The following is an 18,532-nucleotide window of genomic DNA, read 5'->3' as shown; positions in this document are numbered from 1 at the left end:
CTGCTCCAAAAATACATGGTCACATTTCCAGCTCGGGGTTCTCTGCATGAGAAACGGGAGGGACAGGACACAGGGAATGGTTTCACTCCAGTGTTACATGGGATATTGGGAAGGAATTCCTCCCTGGGAGGGTGGGGAGGCCCTGAAATGGATTCCCAGAGAAGCTGTGGCTGCCCCATCCCTGGCAGTGTCCAAGGCCAGGCTGGACAGGGCTTGGAGCAGCCTGGGACAGTGGAAGGTGTCAGAGCTGGAACTGGATGGGCTTTAAGGTCCCTTCCCATCCAAACCATTCCATGATTCCATGTCTTCTATGAAGGCCCAAAGAATTGATTCACAAATGAAGTTCTGTGCAAGGAGGACACTAAAGACCAGCTGCAGCATTCAGAATCTTCAGAACTTTAAAATGCACAAGAACTCTGGAAAGCACAGGAAAAGAGTCTCAAAAGAACTGAACAGACCAAACTTCTCCTTCTCTTACCACCCTGAAGGTGCAAGGGCAGTGTGTGAAACCTGAAATGCAAAACAACATTGGGCCATCACATCCCTCCCATGCAATCATTATAAAATAAACCATTACAAAATAAACCTTTATAAAATAAACCACTACAAAAGAAATGTCCTCATGTTTATTGTATAACACTTAATGGCTCTCCTGCTCCAAAAGTGTATCAGTGAAACTAAAAAAGCTCTTCCCGTGCTCCTTGTTCTGCACATAACACTAAACTGTACAAAGCTCATTGTTTTTAAGCCTAATTAGAATGTTCACAATTAAATAAATGCACTGTTGTGTTTGAAGTGAGAAGATGCTGCACTCTGAAAACACCAGTAAGAACACAAGCATGTCAAAATTAACTGGATTTTAAAAAGCACATGGATTGAAGTCACAGTGTTCAGTCAGCAAAAAACCAGCCTTGTTCTACACCATTACTGGAACTGGGCTCAAGCTTCTGAATCATTATTTTTCAGGGATAGAAAGGCAGTAACACTCATTTTTAAATTATCACAATTACATTAAAGCCAGCAGAGAGCAAAGAATGCCTTTATAGAAATTCATTCCCTAAAAGCTGGAAATATCCACAGCTCAATGTCAGACAAACCCAACTCTAAGCACAGTTCAGTTGTGCTTTCCAGAGCCAGGATGACAGAGTGGAGCTGTCCTGAACACCTGGTGATTGGTCTCAGTCTGGGCTAGGATCTCCATCCAGATTTTACCTCTGCACACCTCAGAGTCACCTGGAATTCTGCCCCAGCTGACTGATGAAAGCCAAGGGCTGCTGTGACTTGGCCTCTCCCTGCACACCAGCCCTGTTATTCTCCATCTCTTCCTTTATTAATAATTGCATTTGTGCCACCCTGCAGGTGAAGTCACTTAGCAATTCCCTTCTGTGCAAGGGCAGGTGGAGGGGGGTCACTGATCTGATCCTCAAAGCATTCATCAATCTCAAAGATTTTGAATGGATGAGTGCTCCAGAGGTCTGAGGGAAATCAGATCTGCAGACATTAATGGATTAGGTGTTTCTTCAGAATTTACATGCACATCAACGGGTCACACATCATGTTTGTCTGTGCAAATCTGTGCCAGACCAAGGCAGAAAGGGAATTACACAACAAACACCCTCCTGATGCTGGCAGCTTTGCTCCTGGCACAGCTGACAGAGCAGTAAAAATTCTAGAATCACTGAGGCTGGAAAAAAACTTCAGGATCAGAATCACCCAGCTGTACCCAGTCCCCACCTTGTCCCCAGCCCAGAGCACTGAGTGCCACCCCTGGAATTCCTGGGACACCTCCAGGCATGGGCACTCCAACCCTCCCTGGGCAGTTCCAATCCCTGACCCCCTTTCCATGGGGAAATTCCTGCTGCTGTCCACCCTGAGCCTGAGGTCGTTCCCCCTGCTCCTGTCCCTATTCCCTGGAGCAGAGCCCGACTCCCTGGCCAGACTCTTGTACTGCCCAAGGTGTATCCTTTAAAGGCCTTTTACCAAATTCCTACTTTATTCCTTTAACACTGTCCAGCCTCTGTTCTAGGCAGCCTCTCAGGGTATTGTTGGTTTCTCAAGACACCTTAGGGCTCTGCGGCCTCACACGATGGGGCCTTTAGGATGTGAGGCCTAACACAACACCAGGACTGTGCTAAATTATCAGACCTACAGAATTACAAGTATGCACACTAAGAGTACTGAGGATACATGAAATGTACATTAAAAAAAAAAAGGCAAAATCTCCCCTTGGCACCCCACGTACCTTCGGAGTTGAGGGTGATGAGGGTGACGTTGTTGCCGATGCTCTGGCTGCCCACCTGGCCGCTGTTGGACACGGAGTCGCTGGCCTCGGAGCCGCTCTCGCCGTCCTCGTTGTGGCTGTCGTCGTGCCCGGGCACCTTCACCACGATGGTGTTCTGCCGGCGGCCCGGCACCGCGCTGTGGGCAAGGAACACGGGTCACCTCCAGAGAGCAGCCCTCAGCAGGAACGGGAGCACGGAATACCCAAATTCCAGTGTCAGGTCAGCTCGTGGCCTTGCACGTCATTGTGAGGGCCAATGCACGTCACCTTGAGGGAACAGGCCTCAGCAGGAACATGAGTATGGAATCCCCAAATTCCAGTGGCAGTTCAGCCCGTGGCCCTGCATATTGTTGTGAGGGTTCAAGGGAACAGCCCCTCAGCACAAATGTGAGCATGGAATACCCATATTCCAGTGGCAGTTCAGCCCATGGCCCTGCACGTCTTTGTGAGGGCCAGCACTGGTCTCCTCCAGAGAACAGCCCTCAGTAGAAACGAGAGCACGGAATACCCAGATTCCAGTGTCAGTCCAGCTCATGGCCCTGCATATTGTTGTGAGGGTTCAAGGGAACAGCCCCTCAGCACAAATGTGAGCATGGAATACCCAAATTCCAGTGTCAGTTCAGCTCGTGGCCTTGCACGTCATTGTTTGGGCTAATGCAGGTCACCACAAAGGAACAGCCCCTCAGAAGGAACATGAACATGGAATATCCAAATTCCAGAGTTACCAAGTTCAGCTCATGGCCCTGCACATTGTTGTGAGGGCCAACACAGATCACCCTCCAGAGAAAAGCCCCTCAGAAAGAACATGAGCATGGAACATCCAAATTCCAGCATCACTCAGTTCAGCTCATGGGCCTGCATGATATTGTGAGGGAATTAAAAGTGCTAATCACAAAATAAATGTGTTGGATAAAATCAGCTCCTTTAAACCACTCTGCTCCTGTGGAACTGGGAGCTATCCAGCAGAATAAAAAAATCACACAGAATGACCAGGCTGGAAGAGACCAACCCATGCCCTAACACCCCCTCAACTAAACCATGGCACCCAGAGCCACATCCAGACTTTTTTAAACACATCCAGGGATGGTGACTCCACCACCTCCTCAGGCAGATGATTCCAGTACTTTATCACTCTTTCAGTAAAATACTTTCTCCTAACATCCAACCTAAATTTCCCCTTGTGCAGGTTAAGACTGTGCCCTTTGGGTCACACGTAGCAGAAGGAATAAAAAAAACTTAGGTATCAACTTCCTACATCTGCTCAATGGAAAAGTCTAGGCCCCATGCACAAAACAAAAGAAACCTCCAAGTAACTTATAAAAATATATTAATTACAACCATTTTCCACCCAGAATCCCCAGGTCTGCTTGTTTAAAATGCACTTTAGATAGTCCAAGTTTTCCTTGGACTGCACATTCCTCCTTCAGCTGGTTAAATACAGGATTTTGGCGTGCTCCCAAGGGATTATGCCTCTGTGTAAAAATCCACAGCTACGGGAAACCCTTTTTTAACTTAACACAGAGATAATCCCAGCTCCTCCAGGATGCTCTCTCCCATCAAGAGGGAAGCAAGAGAATCTATCCAAGCCCAGGTTCAATCTTTCCCCCCATTATTACCTTAAGGATTCCTTGTTTTTCCCTTCCAGTTGTGGCCTTTGAAACTGGCCCTGCCCAGGGAGGGAAGGAGGGAGGATTCCAGGGAATCTGGAATTCCAGCACTCACTTGCTGAGGATGTTCTCCAGGGAATCTGCTGCTCTGCTCAGCGGCTCCTCCTGCCCCACCATCTTGGCCACGATGGAGTTCTGCCGGTCGTTGTTGAGGATCACCGTGGTCTGAGGGACAACACTGCAAAAAAAAAAATCACAGAGGGAACGAGAATGTAAAGGAGCAAAGCTCATAAATAATCCATGAAGAGGGTTTTGGTTTAAGTAACCCAGGGAAGGTCTGGGCCTTGTCCCTCTCCCGGCACCGCTGATGCCGGCAATCCATCGAGGCTGACACCTGCACCACCTCCAGCACTCTGATTGCTCCAGAGGATGGATGGCTCCTATGGAATTATAGAAAAGTCCATGACCCCTGGGGAAGCAATAAGGAATTCATCAATTCGGGACACACAGGGGGAAGTGTGTAAATCACAGCTCCACCAAATTCTTTCTGGGAGAATCGGAGTGTTTGCAGAGGTACTGTGGTCAATTTACATGGTAATGCACCGGTTTCAGTAGGATAATTCCTGGGAAAAGAGAATTTGAAAGGATTTATTGCAAAAGTGGATGATGAGCATTGTTAAAAGGACCCTGTTGTCCTCCAGGGTGGGGAGATGAGCAGCACAAGAAGCATCAGAACAAACAAGACCAGACTGTAACTGAAGAAAAACAAGACTAAACTACTTCTTGTGTGCATTTCACACATTAAAAAACCTAAATCCAAACACCAAAATAATTTCATGTGTGAGAAACCAGAAAAAGCTTCTTATCACTCCTGATGACAATGGAGAAGGAAAACTTGAGACAGGCTAAGCCTACACTGGAGTGCAAAAGGAAATATGAAACAAACTGTCTGCACATGCAGATGGGCACCTCATCTGTTTGCAGGGATTATTCCCATTACTGCCACACCACCCTCAATATTCCCAGGTGTGGATTTGAGACTTAAAGTGTTCCTGCTGTGCCCAGGGAGAACTGAGGGAGAGAAATGTTGGTTTAGCTCCCCTTTGCTCTCCCCACAGTAAACAGCTCGCTCTTGTTGTCACTGCTCCAACATCCCAAACATGACTGGGGGTCATTTATTTTCCCCTGGCTAATTGCTGAAACACAAATTAAGCCAATCTGGTGACAGCAAGTGCGTTTCCTGCAGCTGCAGCAGAGCACACACTTGAACATTCTCGTGTCTGTGTAAGCCTCAAGTGCCAAATTATCCATCATCAAGGAAAGATAAGGCCCTGTCGTGGAGCCGAGGATGAATAGATCCCAATTTTGGCACAAACAAAATGCTTGACCCTGGATTTTGGCTCCAAAAGCCCCAGGCTGCAATGCCCTGCCTCCCCCTGCCAGGGACTGCATGTGCTGCTGGCAACAGCTGGGATTCCTCAGGGAACCCAGGGAGCCCTGGGCAGGCTCTGGAGATTTTGGCTCATCCCAGGCAAGGGCAGGCTCTGCCAGAGCCCCTCGTGTGCATGTGGAGATCAGATTTCAGAAAGAAATGGGGGTTTCTGTTGCTTTCCTGTTATTCTCTGAAGAATCAGGATTTAGGGCACTCCCGGTCACCTGGTCAAGGGGGAAAATCCGGACATTTTTATTTTGGAAAAAAAGACAAAATTTCTATCTCTTTTCTCTGCACCAAACATTTAAAAAAACCCCAAACACTTGATAAAAGAGGGAGATGTGGCAGTGCTGGCAGCTCCCAGGCCAGCAGCATCGTGTGTGTGCTCATTACATTTCCCAAATTATCCAAACAGCTGCCCTGCAAGTTCTCACATCCCAGTTGAAAATGTTCAAGTATTTTACACTTCCTTTCAGACACTGTTCTTTATCAGCATCTCCCTTGCAATCACTTCTGAAGGCCTGTTTAAAATGTCACTTACCAAAGCTTCTTTTTAATGAAGACTCTGAATAATTAATTTCAACTGGAGAGATAAATGCAATAAAATTACATTTAGAAAGTCCTTAGCATTTTGCTCTTATTAAGTTTGTATCTGAAGAAAAAAATAAAAGCCTTAGCACTAAAAATTGGCATAAAATAAGGAATTGGGGGGTTGCTTTGTTTTAAGAATGTTCATTTTTATGGACTTGCTTGAAATTCTTCCTGATGTCCAATCTGGACCTCCCCAGGAGCAGCTTGAGGCTGCTCCCTCTCATCCTGTCCCTGCTCCCTGGGAGCAGAGCCCAGCTCCCACCTGGCTGCACCCTCCTGGCAGGGACTTGTGGAGGGTGATAAAGCATTTGCTTCCCTGTGAGATATTCCAGTCCCTGTTTTCAGATTTATTTAGAAATCTGATGAATAGACACAAAATAAAAAATGGAATTCTACATAAAATCAAAATATTGGGCCAAGCTGACAAAACACCATTAAAATTCATTACAGCCAAGTGCATCCTTGGATTGTTCCAATTACTTTCTTCAATCTCTCCACCTCTTCTGAAGATGAAACAGCTTTAGCCATTCCTTCTGCACTAAAACACAGAGAACACAAAGGAGAAGGAGGAGGAGGAAAGCTTTGGATATTCCCTCAGACCCCAATGGAAGCAATTTTGAGTGCTGCCAGTACTCAGGGGGAAGATGGAACGAAAATATTGCAGGGGTCAGGGGGAGTTCCACAGACCCAGAGTGACTGCACAGGCCCCAGAACTTTCCATTTGTGCTCACATATTCCTTTCCCCACAAGCATTAGGACTTGGAGAGACTGGAGCAGCAATTTGCCTCTTCTTGGACACAACTCTCTAAAAAAAATTTAAATGCATGCAACCTGCAGATATTTGGGAATTTTTTAATGCAGTTTACTGAATAAGCTGTCAAATTACAGGTGAAAATATTCCTAAAAAATAAACATGCCAACCAATGATTGCGTATTCAGCCTCTGATTTTATTTTTTTTTTTTTTAAATACAAAAGGCCAGTCTATATTTTGCATAAGGAAATTGCTGCCAAAGGTCATTTTCAGTATGGAAAATGTGCGAGTCAGATCTGATCATTCATCTTAAAGGCTGGGGTTCCATTGCCAATAACCTGTCAATCACCCAGAGTGCAGCCAGAGACAGAAAAGAACTTTTGGCAATGCCAGGACCATCCTCTCCTCCTCTTCCCAGCTGAGCTTTCCATTTGGAGAGAAAGAAAAATCAAGGCAGAAGGAATGAACTTGACATTTCTCTTTTCCATGAGGATCAAAAATGTTTCTCTAAAAAACTGAAAATGACTAGGAGTGAGATTTTCAGGCAGGTACTTCCCTTTGTCCTCACTCCCATGGAGCAGCTCATGGAGAAGCATTAATGGGAAGAGGAGCTGGAATTCCTGCTGGAAAACTCTCCAGCCTAAAGGAAAGCCAGGCTGGAAAAGAGCCCTTGAACTCTGGTATTTCCCAGTTTAAACTAAAATTTAAATGTACAGTTAATGTGTGGAGGAATATCACAATTATCCCTAGCAGGGAGAAAATCTAAATATAACAAATATTGTTGTACAATGTGCCGGTTTCCTTATTTTATCCCTAGTTTATCTTTCACTAACACTCGTGTTCATCCTTAACAACAGCCCCTTTTTACATCTTTTCATCATTATTTAGGAAGATAATGTCCCAGTGCTCCTTCCTCCTGATGGCCACCTGCTTCCTTTGCCTGCTGCTGACAGAGTTAAGGATTCCCTATCCAAAAAGGAGGGAGAAAAGCCACCCAGGATCTCCCACTGCAGCAAAGCCACAAACCGGCACAGAATCCCTGAAATGGCTTTGGGTTGATGCCCCCAAATGAACAAACCTGTCAACAAGCACACTGTGCACAGGCACCTCAACAATTCGAATTTAAATTCCCAAATTCATGGTCCAGGCATAGGCAGTTGCCAAAAAAGCAGCAGTGGCGTCCATCATTTTCAGAGAGCTGAGGATTAAAAATTCTCTTTGGATTCTGGACATCCCCCAGAGCAGAGACCCCAGGAACAGGACAAGCCAAAGTCCACCAGGCAGGGCTGGAAAAACTCCTGGAGCTGAGAGGCCTAGGAGCAATTTATAATGAAAGATAAAGCAAATGATGCTTTATCCAAACAATTTAAACACAGTCAACATAGAATTTTCAACTCAACTCAGTACAAATCAGAGATTTTCCAAGTCACAAAATCCATCTTTAGCTACAGAGGAGCCTATGGCTGGCTGGAGGCAGGAAAACATCAATTACCAGCTTTAAGATTAATTTAATTTTTTTTTTTAATTAATTTTAATCCATTTTTTAAAGCTGTTAAACTCTCCTGGGGATTATTGTGCTCTGAGAAAAGCTGAACCCACCTGGAGAACCAAATCCAAAATGACAACACCCATTTCCAAAGAGTTCATCAACTCAAACCCTCCTGTTCCCAAGCCAGGCTTGTTCCTCTAGGGATTTTCCACCACCTCAATGGGGACACAAATTATTTTAGATCTTGGCTTAAAAAACATACAACAAAATTTTAAAATCTCTCATTTTGAACACAGCTGAAACCGTAAAGATTAAGCGTGGTGACACAGGGTACAAGGAATGTTTTGCCTCTAAGAAATACACAAAACAAGGAAAAATAGCAAAAAGAAAGGAGAAAAAAAACTCCAAGAAAACTTTAAAAAAATAGCAAAAATAGCACAAAAAATAGGGGGGGAAAAAGAAAAAAAATAGAAAAAAAATTTAAAATAAAAAAAATGAGAAAAAACTTTTTAAAATAGAAAAAAAAAGGAAAAGGGGAAAAAATTGGGGAAAAAATTGGGGAAAAACCCATCCAGGCAACATGTGACATAACCAGGATTGAAAAATGCCAGAAATTACATTAATTATCAATCTTCTACTTTTGATTATGGCCAAGAAAAGGCTGGGTCATGCCATAACCAGCAGGTCAATACCACCCTTTTGGAAGATAAATGTACTCATAAAAATACAACAGCAGAGATATCTTGTTTTCAGCCAGTCTGGGAAGAAATTTACAGTTATTACCCTTCTTTGAGCCTTAACTTCCTGAGCCAGATAAGGAGCAGCAGTGCAGCACGTGGAGATTGTGCTCAGTGGGAAATGAGGCAGCTGCCCTGATCCTCAGCAGGTTCCAGAAGTGAAATTATTGATTAAAATAGAAATTCTGGATGTTTGGAAAACACAGTTTGAGTCAGGATGAAATACTTGGAGTCCTTCATTACACAATTAGTTACTTTGAGATGATTTTCCTGATTTTCTGACAAATTCTGGTAGCAGCAGAAGTCTGATTTAAGCACTAAATTAAATTTAGATTTAAGCACTAAAATCTTGGGGGTGGAAGAGGCAGTGTATAAATCAGATTTCAATATATTAATTACAGGAAGTGAAGCCTCACTGATCACGAGGTAACAAATAAATACAATATCAGGTTCCTGTAAATACCCCTGAGTCCTTTCTGGGGGTTTGTAAATAATTCCCACCAGGTAATTCTGCTTTTCCAAGTTCCCAGCCAGCTCTGTGCCCTTGCCACCACCACAGACATTTTCCAGCCATTCCAAGGATGCTTGGAATGAAATTAGGGATTAAATCTTAAATTTCCAGATCCCCTGAGGGCACCCTAAAGAAATCCTGCTCTTCCCTTGGTATGAAAAACACAATTTCAGGAGTTATTGGGAGCAGATTTCCTGCTCATGGAACAAAGAGATGGAGCTCAAGATATGCAAAAACGTACAGTTCCTAAAAAAGGGGGGGAAATGCTGTTTGGAAAGACATTCCAAGGGTTTTTAGGGGTTTTTAGGGGTGGAAATGCAGCACTTAAGTGGCAGCTGCTGCCAAGGAAAGCAGATGGAACAGGGGCTCCAACCTCAGCGAGATCTGGGAGAGGTTCTGGAGCCACAAAGGGTGCAAAAGACCTCCAGGATCAGCAATTCCAGCCTTTTAGGGTGGCTCATCCTTGGGAATCCTTCTACTGCTCCCTTCCATCCTGCTTCAAGTAAAACTGGAGCCCTCCAAACCCGCTGAAAGAAATAAATTATTTCTTTTTTCAAACTCGAGTGTTTTAAATGACTAAATTTCAATTATTATATGATTTGCCAAAAGCAAGACTGCTAGGTTTTGGATTTTTAAAAAGAATAACTGGTGCTTTAAACTGCTCTAAAGTGGTACACAAATTATCCTGGGACACCACCAAAATCCCTGCCATTCCCAAACCTTGTCCCTTTAATCACTAATTGAACACCTGCTCTCCTCTTCATTTTCTTGCACTGGCAGAATTAACTCCCCAAACTACAGGAAAAGTTTCCAGGGTCTGCCTTTATTACTGAATTTTCAAATTCCCAGTGAATGTACCATTCAAAAAATTTAAATTCTGCCAGGCTGGAACCCAAAAGGATAAATAAGGCTTTTCTGCCCCCTTCTGTTTATTGTCTGCTCAATAAATTAAACATATTGTGTGTAACACAGGCTTTCACAACCCAATGCTCTGCTTCAAACAGATAAAGACTTTGAGAGTTTCACTAAACATGATCCCATTTTCCAACATCCATGAGGTAAAAATCTGCCCACTTTCATTAAATATAATAATTTTTTAATTGTTTAGGCAGAAAACAAAGATGAGCCCTAAAAAGGCGTTTGGCCTGAACCAAATTCCACTTCCTGCACCTTTTCATTTATTCCTGGAATAATAATAATATGTTTATATATTTATATAGTTATTATATAGTAATAATATTAATATTATTAATATGTTTCGTGTTGTATGTTTAATAACAATAATCCTGGCTGTGCTCATGGAGCCATGGAATTCAATGTTCTGCTTTCCCTGGAATTCATCTCATCGATGGGATTTGGCAAGCTTAACCCACATTTTAATGTGTTATAATTGATTTTAAATGTTCTTAGACAGTAATTAGAGTGGGAAATGCCCCCCTAATCTGTATCTAAACCCAAATCCTGTTTGATTCCCATTATTCCTCTTTTTTTCCCTTCCCAGAAACCCTTACAATGAAAGGATGTTGATTCTAAACGGAACTAAAAGGATTCCCTGAGGTCTCTGACCCAAAGCAAGTGTTTCAGCTGAGTGGCAATAAATAAACTGTTTATCCACATGTGGCTAAGAGTGAACAGCAATGCTGCAAACCTCCCAAACCAAAGGGTTTCACATTTATCCTGAGTTAATAGGGAAAATGTCCAATTTCCTAGCAAAAAAGTAAAATATCAAACATGGTAACACGTCTGAAACCTGAAGGAGCTTTACGACCTAAAGTCTGATTTTCAGTGTAAATTCTCTTTGAGAATTCAAAACCACCTCTTTGTAAAAGTTCCTTTTGGTGGTTTAAGCCTGACAGGCACATTTGAAACAGCACCAGTGCAATTAAAAAGATCCAAACCACACTTTTTCCATCCTTTCCTCAGCCCTAAATCATCAGCTGCTACTTGCTCAGCTCTCAGTTGAATTATTGGACTCTCAGAAATTATATTTCATCAGAAACCATTAACTTTAGAAAAACTGCAGTGGGGAGAAGGAATCCACAGTTCAAATCTTGGTCAGTCTGAAAAGTTTTATAAATTAATTCCGCCCCATCCATGCAGGAATTATTGAACTCTGCAAAACCCAGCTGAAAGGATGATGGTAAATTGTTGGTTTCGGTCCATAACTGACCTTTCCCTCTCCCCTGAAATGCTGCAAGTCAGACATTGCCTCCCAATTCATCAACAAATTCCTGGGCTCCCCAATATCTGAGTGCAACACTCCTGGAATGTGAAATTCCACAAGAACTCTGCTGTGGGAGCTGATTAATGCGAGATACCACTTTCTCCTTATCCTGGGGGAATTTGGGATTCATAAAAATCCCAGCCCTTATTTTCAATAATCAACTCGTGTCACTGATAAATCAAACAGATCACAGAAATCTCCATTAAATCCACGTGGCCAGGAAGGCAAAAATAAAATTAAACCCCAAGAGGTTGAGGCTGACAAGTTTTGTCGACAAATTAGGAGATTTTAGAAAGCACTGTCATGTTTTCCAAGGAACTAAAGATGTCAAGTTTTGGGAGGCTTTTTTTTTTTTTCATTCCATAGCCAAAGAAACAACAGAACTCTGGATAAAGAAAGAGGAGCTGACAGATAATCTAATAATGCCTTTATTTCACTGGTTCTGTTTATAAACTCAATTTTTGAATGCAGGACAGAACTGTAATTTTCAGACAAACTTCGCTCCTACACCTCAAGAAGGAATTTGGGGTTTTCACCTCATATCCCAAGGCACAATTCCTGCAGGTGAAACACTGCTCAGTGCTGACACCAAGGTGACAAACACTGACTTCCTTCATGTACAAAACCACACAAAACAATTCACAAACTCAACCTGAAAACAGAGTGTTCATACACAAATGATGTGTGGAAACCCCTTGATCTCTTTATCAGAACTGAAAACAGGGGACTCAAAAGGCTGGAAAAGCAACAGTTTTGTGGCCCAATTCATGAAATTCTGAAAAACCATTCAAATTCTTACCCCCTAAACTGAAATGTCACTTTACCAAATTATTTTACTCAAAAATATCCAAATTTTGCTTCCACTTCTGTACTCTTTAAAAATCTTGTGATTCTTAGCAGGATTTTTTAATTCATGAAGTGTTAATGATGATTTCATCATTGTCAATATTGACTCTCTTTCCCCAAACCAAAATGAAGGTGGTGAGAACAGACCCCAAACAATTGTGCCATTTTCCTGCAGCCCCTTCCTCCTCAATCCTTCAGGAAAACAGCCCCTGAATTCCACCTGGGAGAATCCCAGCTGTGACCCCAGAACTCAAACATTCAAAAAAAAATTGTTTGCAATTTTTTATGGAATTCCAAACAAACGTTTGCTCCCGTGACAGAGACTGCTGACAGCCAGGGAAAGGTTGGGAATTCCTCCATCCCATTCCTCCATCCCAAACAAGGACAAAAGTCCAGCTGTGGTCGTGTCCAGGCCTCCCAGAATTCACTGTTTGCACATTTGCTGCTGGGTGGGGCCCCAGAAAGGCCAAGGAGAAATAAACCTGGATTGCTGCAGAATTCCTGCAAACTCCAAAGCTCCTCCAAATCAAACCCTGAGAGCTCACCCCGAATTTCTGACCCTCTGACTCCCCCTCAGCCCCAGGCACTGCTGAGTTGTCTCCAGGGCTGAATCAGCTTCCAGGGAAATGTTTTTCCAGGCTGATTCATGGACCTGCACCTTGAAAAGAAACCTTTCACCCTGCCTGATCCTCTGCTCCTCAATCCATGTTTTGTTCCCAAATAAATCAATTAAAATCTTCCTGCAAATTCAGGGTCTTCAGAAGCAATTCCAGGAAGGAACAATTAGCTCTTAAACTGAGTTAAAACCAGCAAAAATCCTGAAGGTTCCCAATGTTAATTTATTTATCACTGAGTGAAATAAAAGGATATAAAGTGGTTTACATCTCCTAATGAGTTATAATATCAACTGCAGTGAACACAGGGAAGAGACTCAGCAGCCACTGCTCACTGATAAGGACTGAGGAATTATTATTTCTTCTAAAAGTCTGGATTAGCATAGTGGGGTAGTTTATTATAATCAGTAAAAATTCTCCTGATAAAAATGTAATTAGGTTGGCCAAGGGGTTTGTAACTCACAGAAAGAATAAATATATAGATATATATAAATTTTAAAAATAGAATTCTGGCTATTTTAGGGTTTATACACCAATACCTTGATTATATTTCTTTAGGTTTGTTTGTTTTCCTAAAGGTTTTATGCAGGAGCAACAGTCTTTTTACTAAATCTAGAACAGTCACCCTACAATTCATTTCACACCACATTCTCTGCTTTACAACCTCATTTCAGATCATTTCAACTCTCAATTTTGCATTATTTGACCCCAAACCCACTCGTAAACAAGGAAACAATGAGCAGAAACACAGCTCTGGAATCTGGGGGATGTGGAGCCAAGGAAGGCTTTGCCAAATGGCACAGTGCAAAGTGGGTGGACAAGTCTTGTTCTCCAAATTCAATTAAACTGTTCTGCTGATTAAATTCAATGGTAAAACAAACATTTCAATGATCCACACCTACAAAAATACAGCACATTCAAACATCCCATCTGGTACAAAATTGCATCTGAGGATTAATTAGCCACATTAATTAGCCAGTGTTCAACCCCCCCCCACCAACGAGTTTTGTTCAAGGACACCAGGATGGATTTTGGCTCATTAATTGAGTGCAATTAATCTACAGTTCCATTTACTACTGTCCCACTCTCATTAAAGACAAAAGTATAAATGTTTTTATCTCTGTACTTGTTGTCAATTAGCCACAAATGCATATGGAACAGAAACAGATGCTTGTGGTCTGTATTTCACCTGTAGCAATAAAAACATAGGCCCAGGAAAACACCTGAGCTCCATTTACCCCTGGATTTCCTCCATTTACAGCTGAACACCTCCAGCCTGGCCTTGGGCACTTCCAGGGGTGTCACAGCACATGGCACAGCACACAATTTCAGAAGGCTTTAAGCATTCCCCCATACACAGTAACACCAGAAGGCTTCAGGTGCCTGCCCCTAGAGAGCAACATCCTGTCCCTTCAGAAAGCTTCTGGCATCTGCTCCTCCCGTCCTTCAGCCCAGCCTTTTGTCCCCCCACGTCCATGCCCTGCCCCTGGGTGCCCTCTGCTCCCTGGGTGGTTGCTCAGCACACCTGGGCACTCCATGGTTGCTGTCAGTGCTGCTCAGCTGCTTCCACAGCTGGACCCACCGGGGATGGGGCTGGGCCAGCCCCACTCACAATCACCCAAACTCTGTGCCTGCACAGGGGCAGCCACAGCTCCTCTGGGAATCTGTGCCAGGGCCTCCCATCCTCCCAGGGAATAATTCCTTCCCACTATCCCAGCTAGCCCTGCCCTCTGGCAGTGGAGCCATTCCCTTTGTCCTGTCCCTCCAGCTTGTGTCCTTCTCCATGTTTCCTGCAGCTCTTTCAGGTCCTGCAAGGCCACAGTGAGGTCACCCCAAAGCTTCTCCTCTCCTCTCCAGGTGAACAATCCCAGCTCTGCCAGCCTTTCTGCTCCATCCTCTGCTCATCCTGGTGCCTCCTCTGGGCTCTGTCCAGCAGCTCCAGGTCCCTCCTGTGCTGGGGCAGCTCTGCAGGTGGGGTCTCACCTGAGGGGCAGAATCAAGGCCAGCCCCCCACCCACCAGCACCCCCAGCTCATGGATTCCCACAGGCCCAACTCTCAGCCAGGATCCCAAGGTATTTACTGGATTCATTCCCATTTTTTTTCCCAAGAGCTGCTCTCCTGCCAGTGCAGCACCATCTTCCCTGACAGCCTTTAATAACCACAACTTTTTGTTACAGCAGCAAACCCAGCACGAGTTTGGTGGCAGGAGGAGGAGAAGGAGGCTGGAGAATCCCATTCCTGTGGACAATCTGCAAATTCCTATCCCAAACCTATGGGAAGCTCTGCCTTCTGTGACAGATGGGGCAGAGGGAAGGACACAGAAGGTACAATGGAATAGCCTTTAATTGGAAACAATCAACAAGTGATAAAGGGATTTATGGATGAAAGACAGGGAATTCAGGAAAACATTCTGTCCCTGTGCAAATGGAGTGTCCCCAGTGCCAAATTCAACATCCAGCCCTATTTTCTCTCAAGTCCCACAGGCCACAGTCTGCTCCAGAACAAAAAGCCTTCAGTGCTCTCCTGGCATCACACCTCTGATAATGTGCAACTTCAGACCAACAGCAACAAATATTTGGGGCAGAGATTCCTGCTTTCTTCAAGACTTCCATCTAAATGATGGTCAGACTGGCTGAGGAGCTGTCAGCAAAAATCTGTAACCCAAACCAAAAGATGAAGCACTATCAACAGCCAGGACAGTTTCTGATGGTTGCAGAGATTTAAAAACAAACCAAACCAAACCAAGCAGCTCAGGTCTGACAAATTCCTTCAGAAACTCAAAGCAGTACAATTTACAGAGGAAAGCATTCACTGAGCATGAATTAATAGGGTCCCAAAGGGGCCGTGGGTTCCTGAAATGGTTTCTGAAGCCTTTTGTGCACAAACCACAGCAAAAAGTTCAGCTCGTGCACAAGAACTTGAAGATCTCTAAATTAACAACAAAAAAATTCAGCCCAGATTTCAAGAAGGTTCTTGAAGAATTATTATTGAGAAAAGAGTATTTAGCAAAAGCCCTGGTGTAAAACTCTGGTTACTTCCTCTGTGATCCAAGTCCTTATTGCAGGTACTTTGTTTCTATTACACAACTCAGCCATAATTCATCTTTTCAGTGTATGAAGCCCTCAAAAGCTGAGGTAAAAGCAGACACAGCACCTGCTTAAAAGAAAAATTAAATGCCTGCACACCTTTGTAATAGAGAGTAAAAAGTAGTTATTCAGAGCACTATGAAGTGTTTTCCAGCTATAAAAAAATGAAAAAGGAGGAAGAAGTGTTGGAGAAAAGAGTCTTTTGTTAAGCAGATTTCTCTGGCAGGGATCACCTCGATGATAAGATGACAGACACATCAAGATTTAGGTATTTAAAACCACATTAGGGGAGTGAGACACAAAGGGACTGCAGGTCAAGCCTGCTCTTTCAGCAAAGTGCATTAGATTATTCAACAGATTTTCCATCTCCAGCTTCTAACTCCAAAATAAGCACAGATCTTTTTCTAGCAGGATTCTTTAGCAAACAAGCTCATAAAACACAGTCCATTGTACTTCTGGTGAAGAGAAGTAAAATGAGAAGCAATTAGAATGATGATGAACTCATTAAGTCAAAACAGCTATAAATAAAAGCAGAGCAAGTCTCAAAAACCTGTCTGAAAGAGCTGCTGAGGCTTTTCCAGGGGATGGATGAAGGAGTCTGGTTTAAGTCAGGATGAAAAGTGGGGAGAGCTTCAAACTGTCCCTGGACCAGCATCTGCTTCTGAGCAACATCAAACTGATACAAAAATCACCCTCAAGATGAAAAATGAACTCTACCTCCACCACCAGCTTCTTGCCAGCTGCACAGAGAGGAGGAAATGGCCAGCTCCTGGATTTGGGGGTTTTTAGGGAAGCGGGCAGTGCTGTGTCCTTACCATCGGACTTTATTGCAGGTCTGGGTGGCGCCCAGCGGGGACCCGGCCACCATGGGCACCTGGATGGGGCTGTGCTGCTTGTTCATGACCAGGTCCGTCTGCTTCTGAGCAACATCAAACTGCTAAAAATTACCCTCAAGAAGAAAAATGAACTCTACCTCCACCACCAGCTTCTTGCCAGCTGCACAGAGAGGAGGAAATGGCCAGCTCCTGGATTTGGGGGTTTTTAGGGAAGCGGGCAGTGCTGTGTCCTTACCATCGGACTTTATTGCAGGTCTGGGTGGCGCCCAGCGGGGACCCGGCCACCATGGGCACCTGGATGGGGCTGTGCTGCTTGTTCATGACCAGGTCCAGCTTCTCCTCCAGGGATTTGCAGGTGGCCTCCAGGGCCAGCAGCTTGGCCTCGATGCTGTCCAGCCTCAGGCATATGGTCTGGTTGATGGAGTACAGGAACGACTGGGGAGGGAGAAGAAGCCGCATTGAACACTCCGAGTTTATCCCCACTCCTGAGGAAGCTCCGGGTAAACGTGACTGGGAAGCAATCCTAAAGGAACTCACAGCCTGTCTAGTGACAAAATCCACCCCTGATGACATCCAGGAGCGTTTCAGCAGGCTCACATTCTTCCAGATCTTTATTTGGGAGCCAAAAGCAGCCCAGCCAAAGCCATTTTCACCTAAGCACTTTGTCAGGATGATTTCATCCACTGCAAAATCATTTCTAATGGCTTGCCAAAGCCTTGCAGTCCACATGTGAAAACAAAAGGATTATAAATCTCTGGATGCATCCTCCTGGATAAAGTTAGCAAGTTTTTCTCCTGCCCAAACAGATAAATTACAGTGGAAATTGTATCAACACAAAAAATCTCAGAGACAATTAATGCCAGTCACTTCAGCTTCCTGCTGAACAGCAAATCAAGAAAAGCAAATAAATAAAATCTGTTTTGCTAAGCAATCTTTTTTAAAAGAAAACATATTCCACTTGGGTTCTCCTGGGAAAACAGACCATTAAAGGGAAGAGCTGCACTCTGTGTGCTTTGCAAACAGCAGCTGTGCCATCTTGTGGCCCTGCAGTCACTGAGCACCCCAAACCCCTCCTTCACACTGCTCCAGCTCCTGGGATCACCCCAAAAATGCAGAACTACACAGGACAGTGTCTGTGGCACTGAAATACTCATCAGATATTGACACTGCAGGGCAAAAACCAACCCTGAATCACAGCAGGGTGACTTCTGAACTCCTGAGCCAGAATTAAATGTGAATTATCTATGAGGAGAATGCTGTTAGCTTCAAATAACAACTTCAAACATGCTGAAAGTATCTACAAATTGTAACACAAATACATCCTCAAGTTCATCTTTTTGGTCAACTTCATTTACTTTATCAAAAAATGTCCCAATACTGAAGTTTGGGACAGTGGAATTAATTCTGATGATATTTATATTGCATTTGAAATTCTTGCTACTAATTCTACACTGGAAAATTAGACAATTATCCAGATTTTAAAATTTATGCCCAAAAATGCACAAGTACCTACCAGAATAATTCC

The 18,532-nt window shown here is 43.8% G+C and overlaps 1 protein-coding gene across 1 annotated transcript in view; it reads right to left on the bottom strand.

Moving 5' to 3' along the window:
- The window catches only part of LOC121334014 (BTG3 associated nuclear protein), a 60,629-nt gene that overhangs the window by 29,928 nt on the left and 12,169 nt on the right, over positions 1 to 18,532 (bottom strand). The window contains exons 4-6 of the mRNA XM_041400872.1: positions 17,243 to 17,442; positions 4,004 to 4,126; positions 2,243 to 2,418 (exon numbers count right to left, since the gene is read on the bottom strand). Of these exons, the coding sequence (XP_041256806.1) occupies positions 2,243 to 2,418; positions 4,004 to 4,126; positions 17,243 to 17,442 (499 nt within the window). The remainder of the gene's footprint in view (positions 1 to 2,242; positions 2,419 to 4,003; positions 4,127 to 17,242; positions 17,443 to 18,532) is intronic.

The sequence above is a fragment of the Onychostruthus taczanowskii genome, unplaced genomic scaffold (genome assembly GCF_017590055.1).
Source record: "Onychostruthus taczanowskii isolate IOZ18803 unplaced genomic scaffold, ASM1759005v1 scaffold18, whole genome shotgun sequence".
Classification (NCBI taxonomy): domain Eukaryota; kingdom Metazoa; phylum Chordata; class Aves; order Passeriformes; family Passeridae; genus Onychostruthus; species Onychostruthus taczanowskii.
The sequence above is the reverse complement of the archived record's forward strand: the minus strand, read 5'-3'. Positions and strand labels throughout refer to the sequence as shown.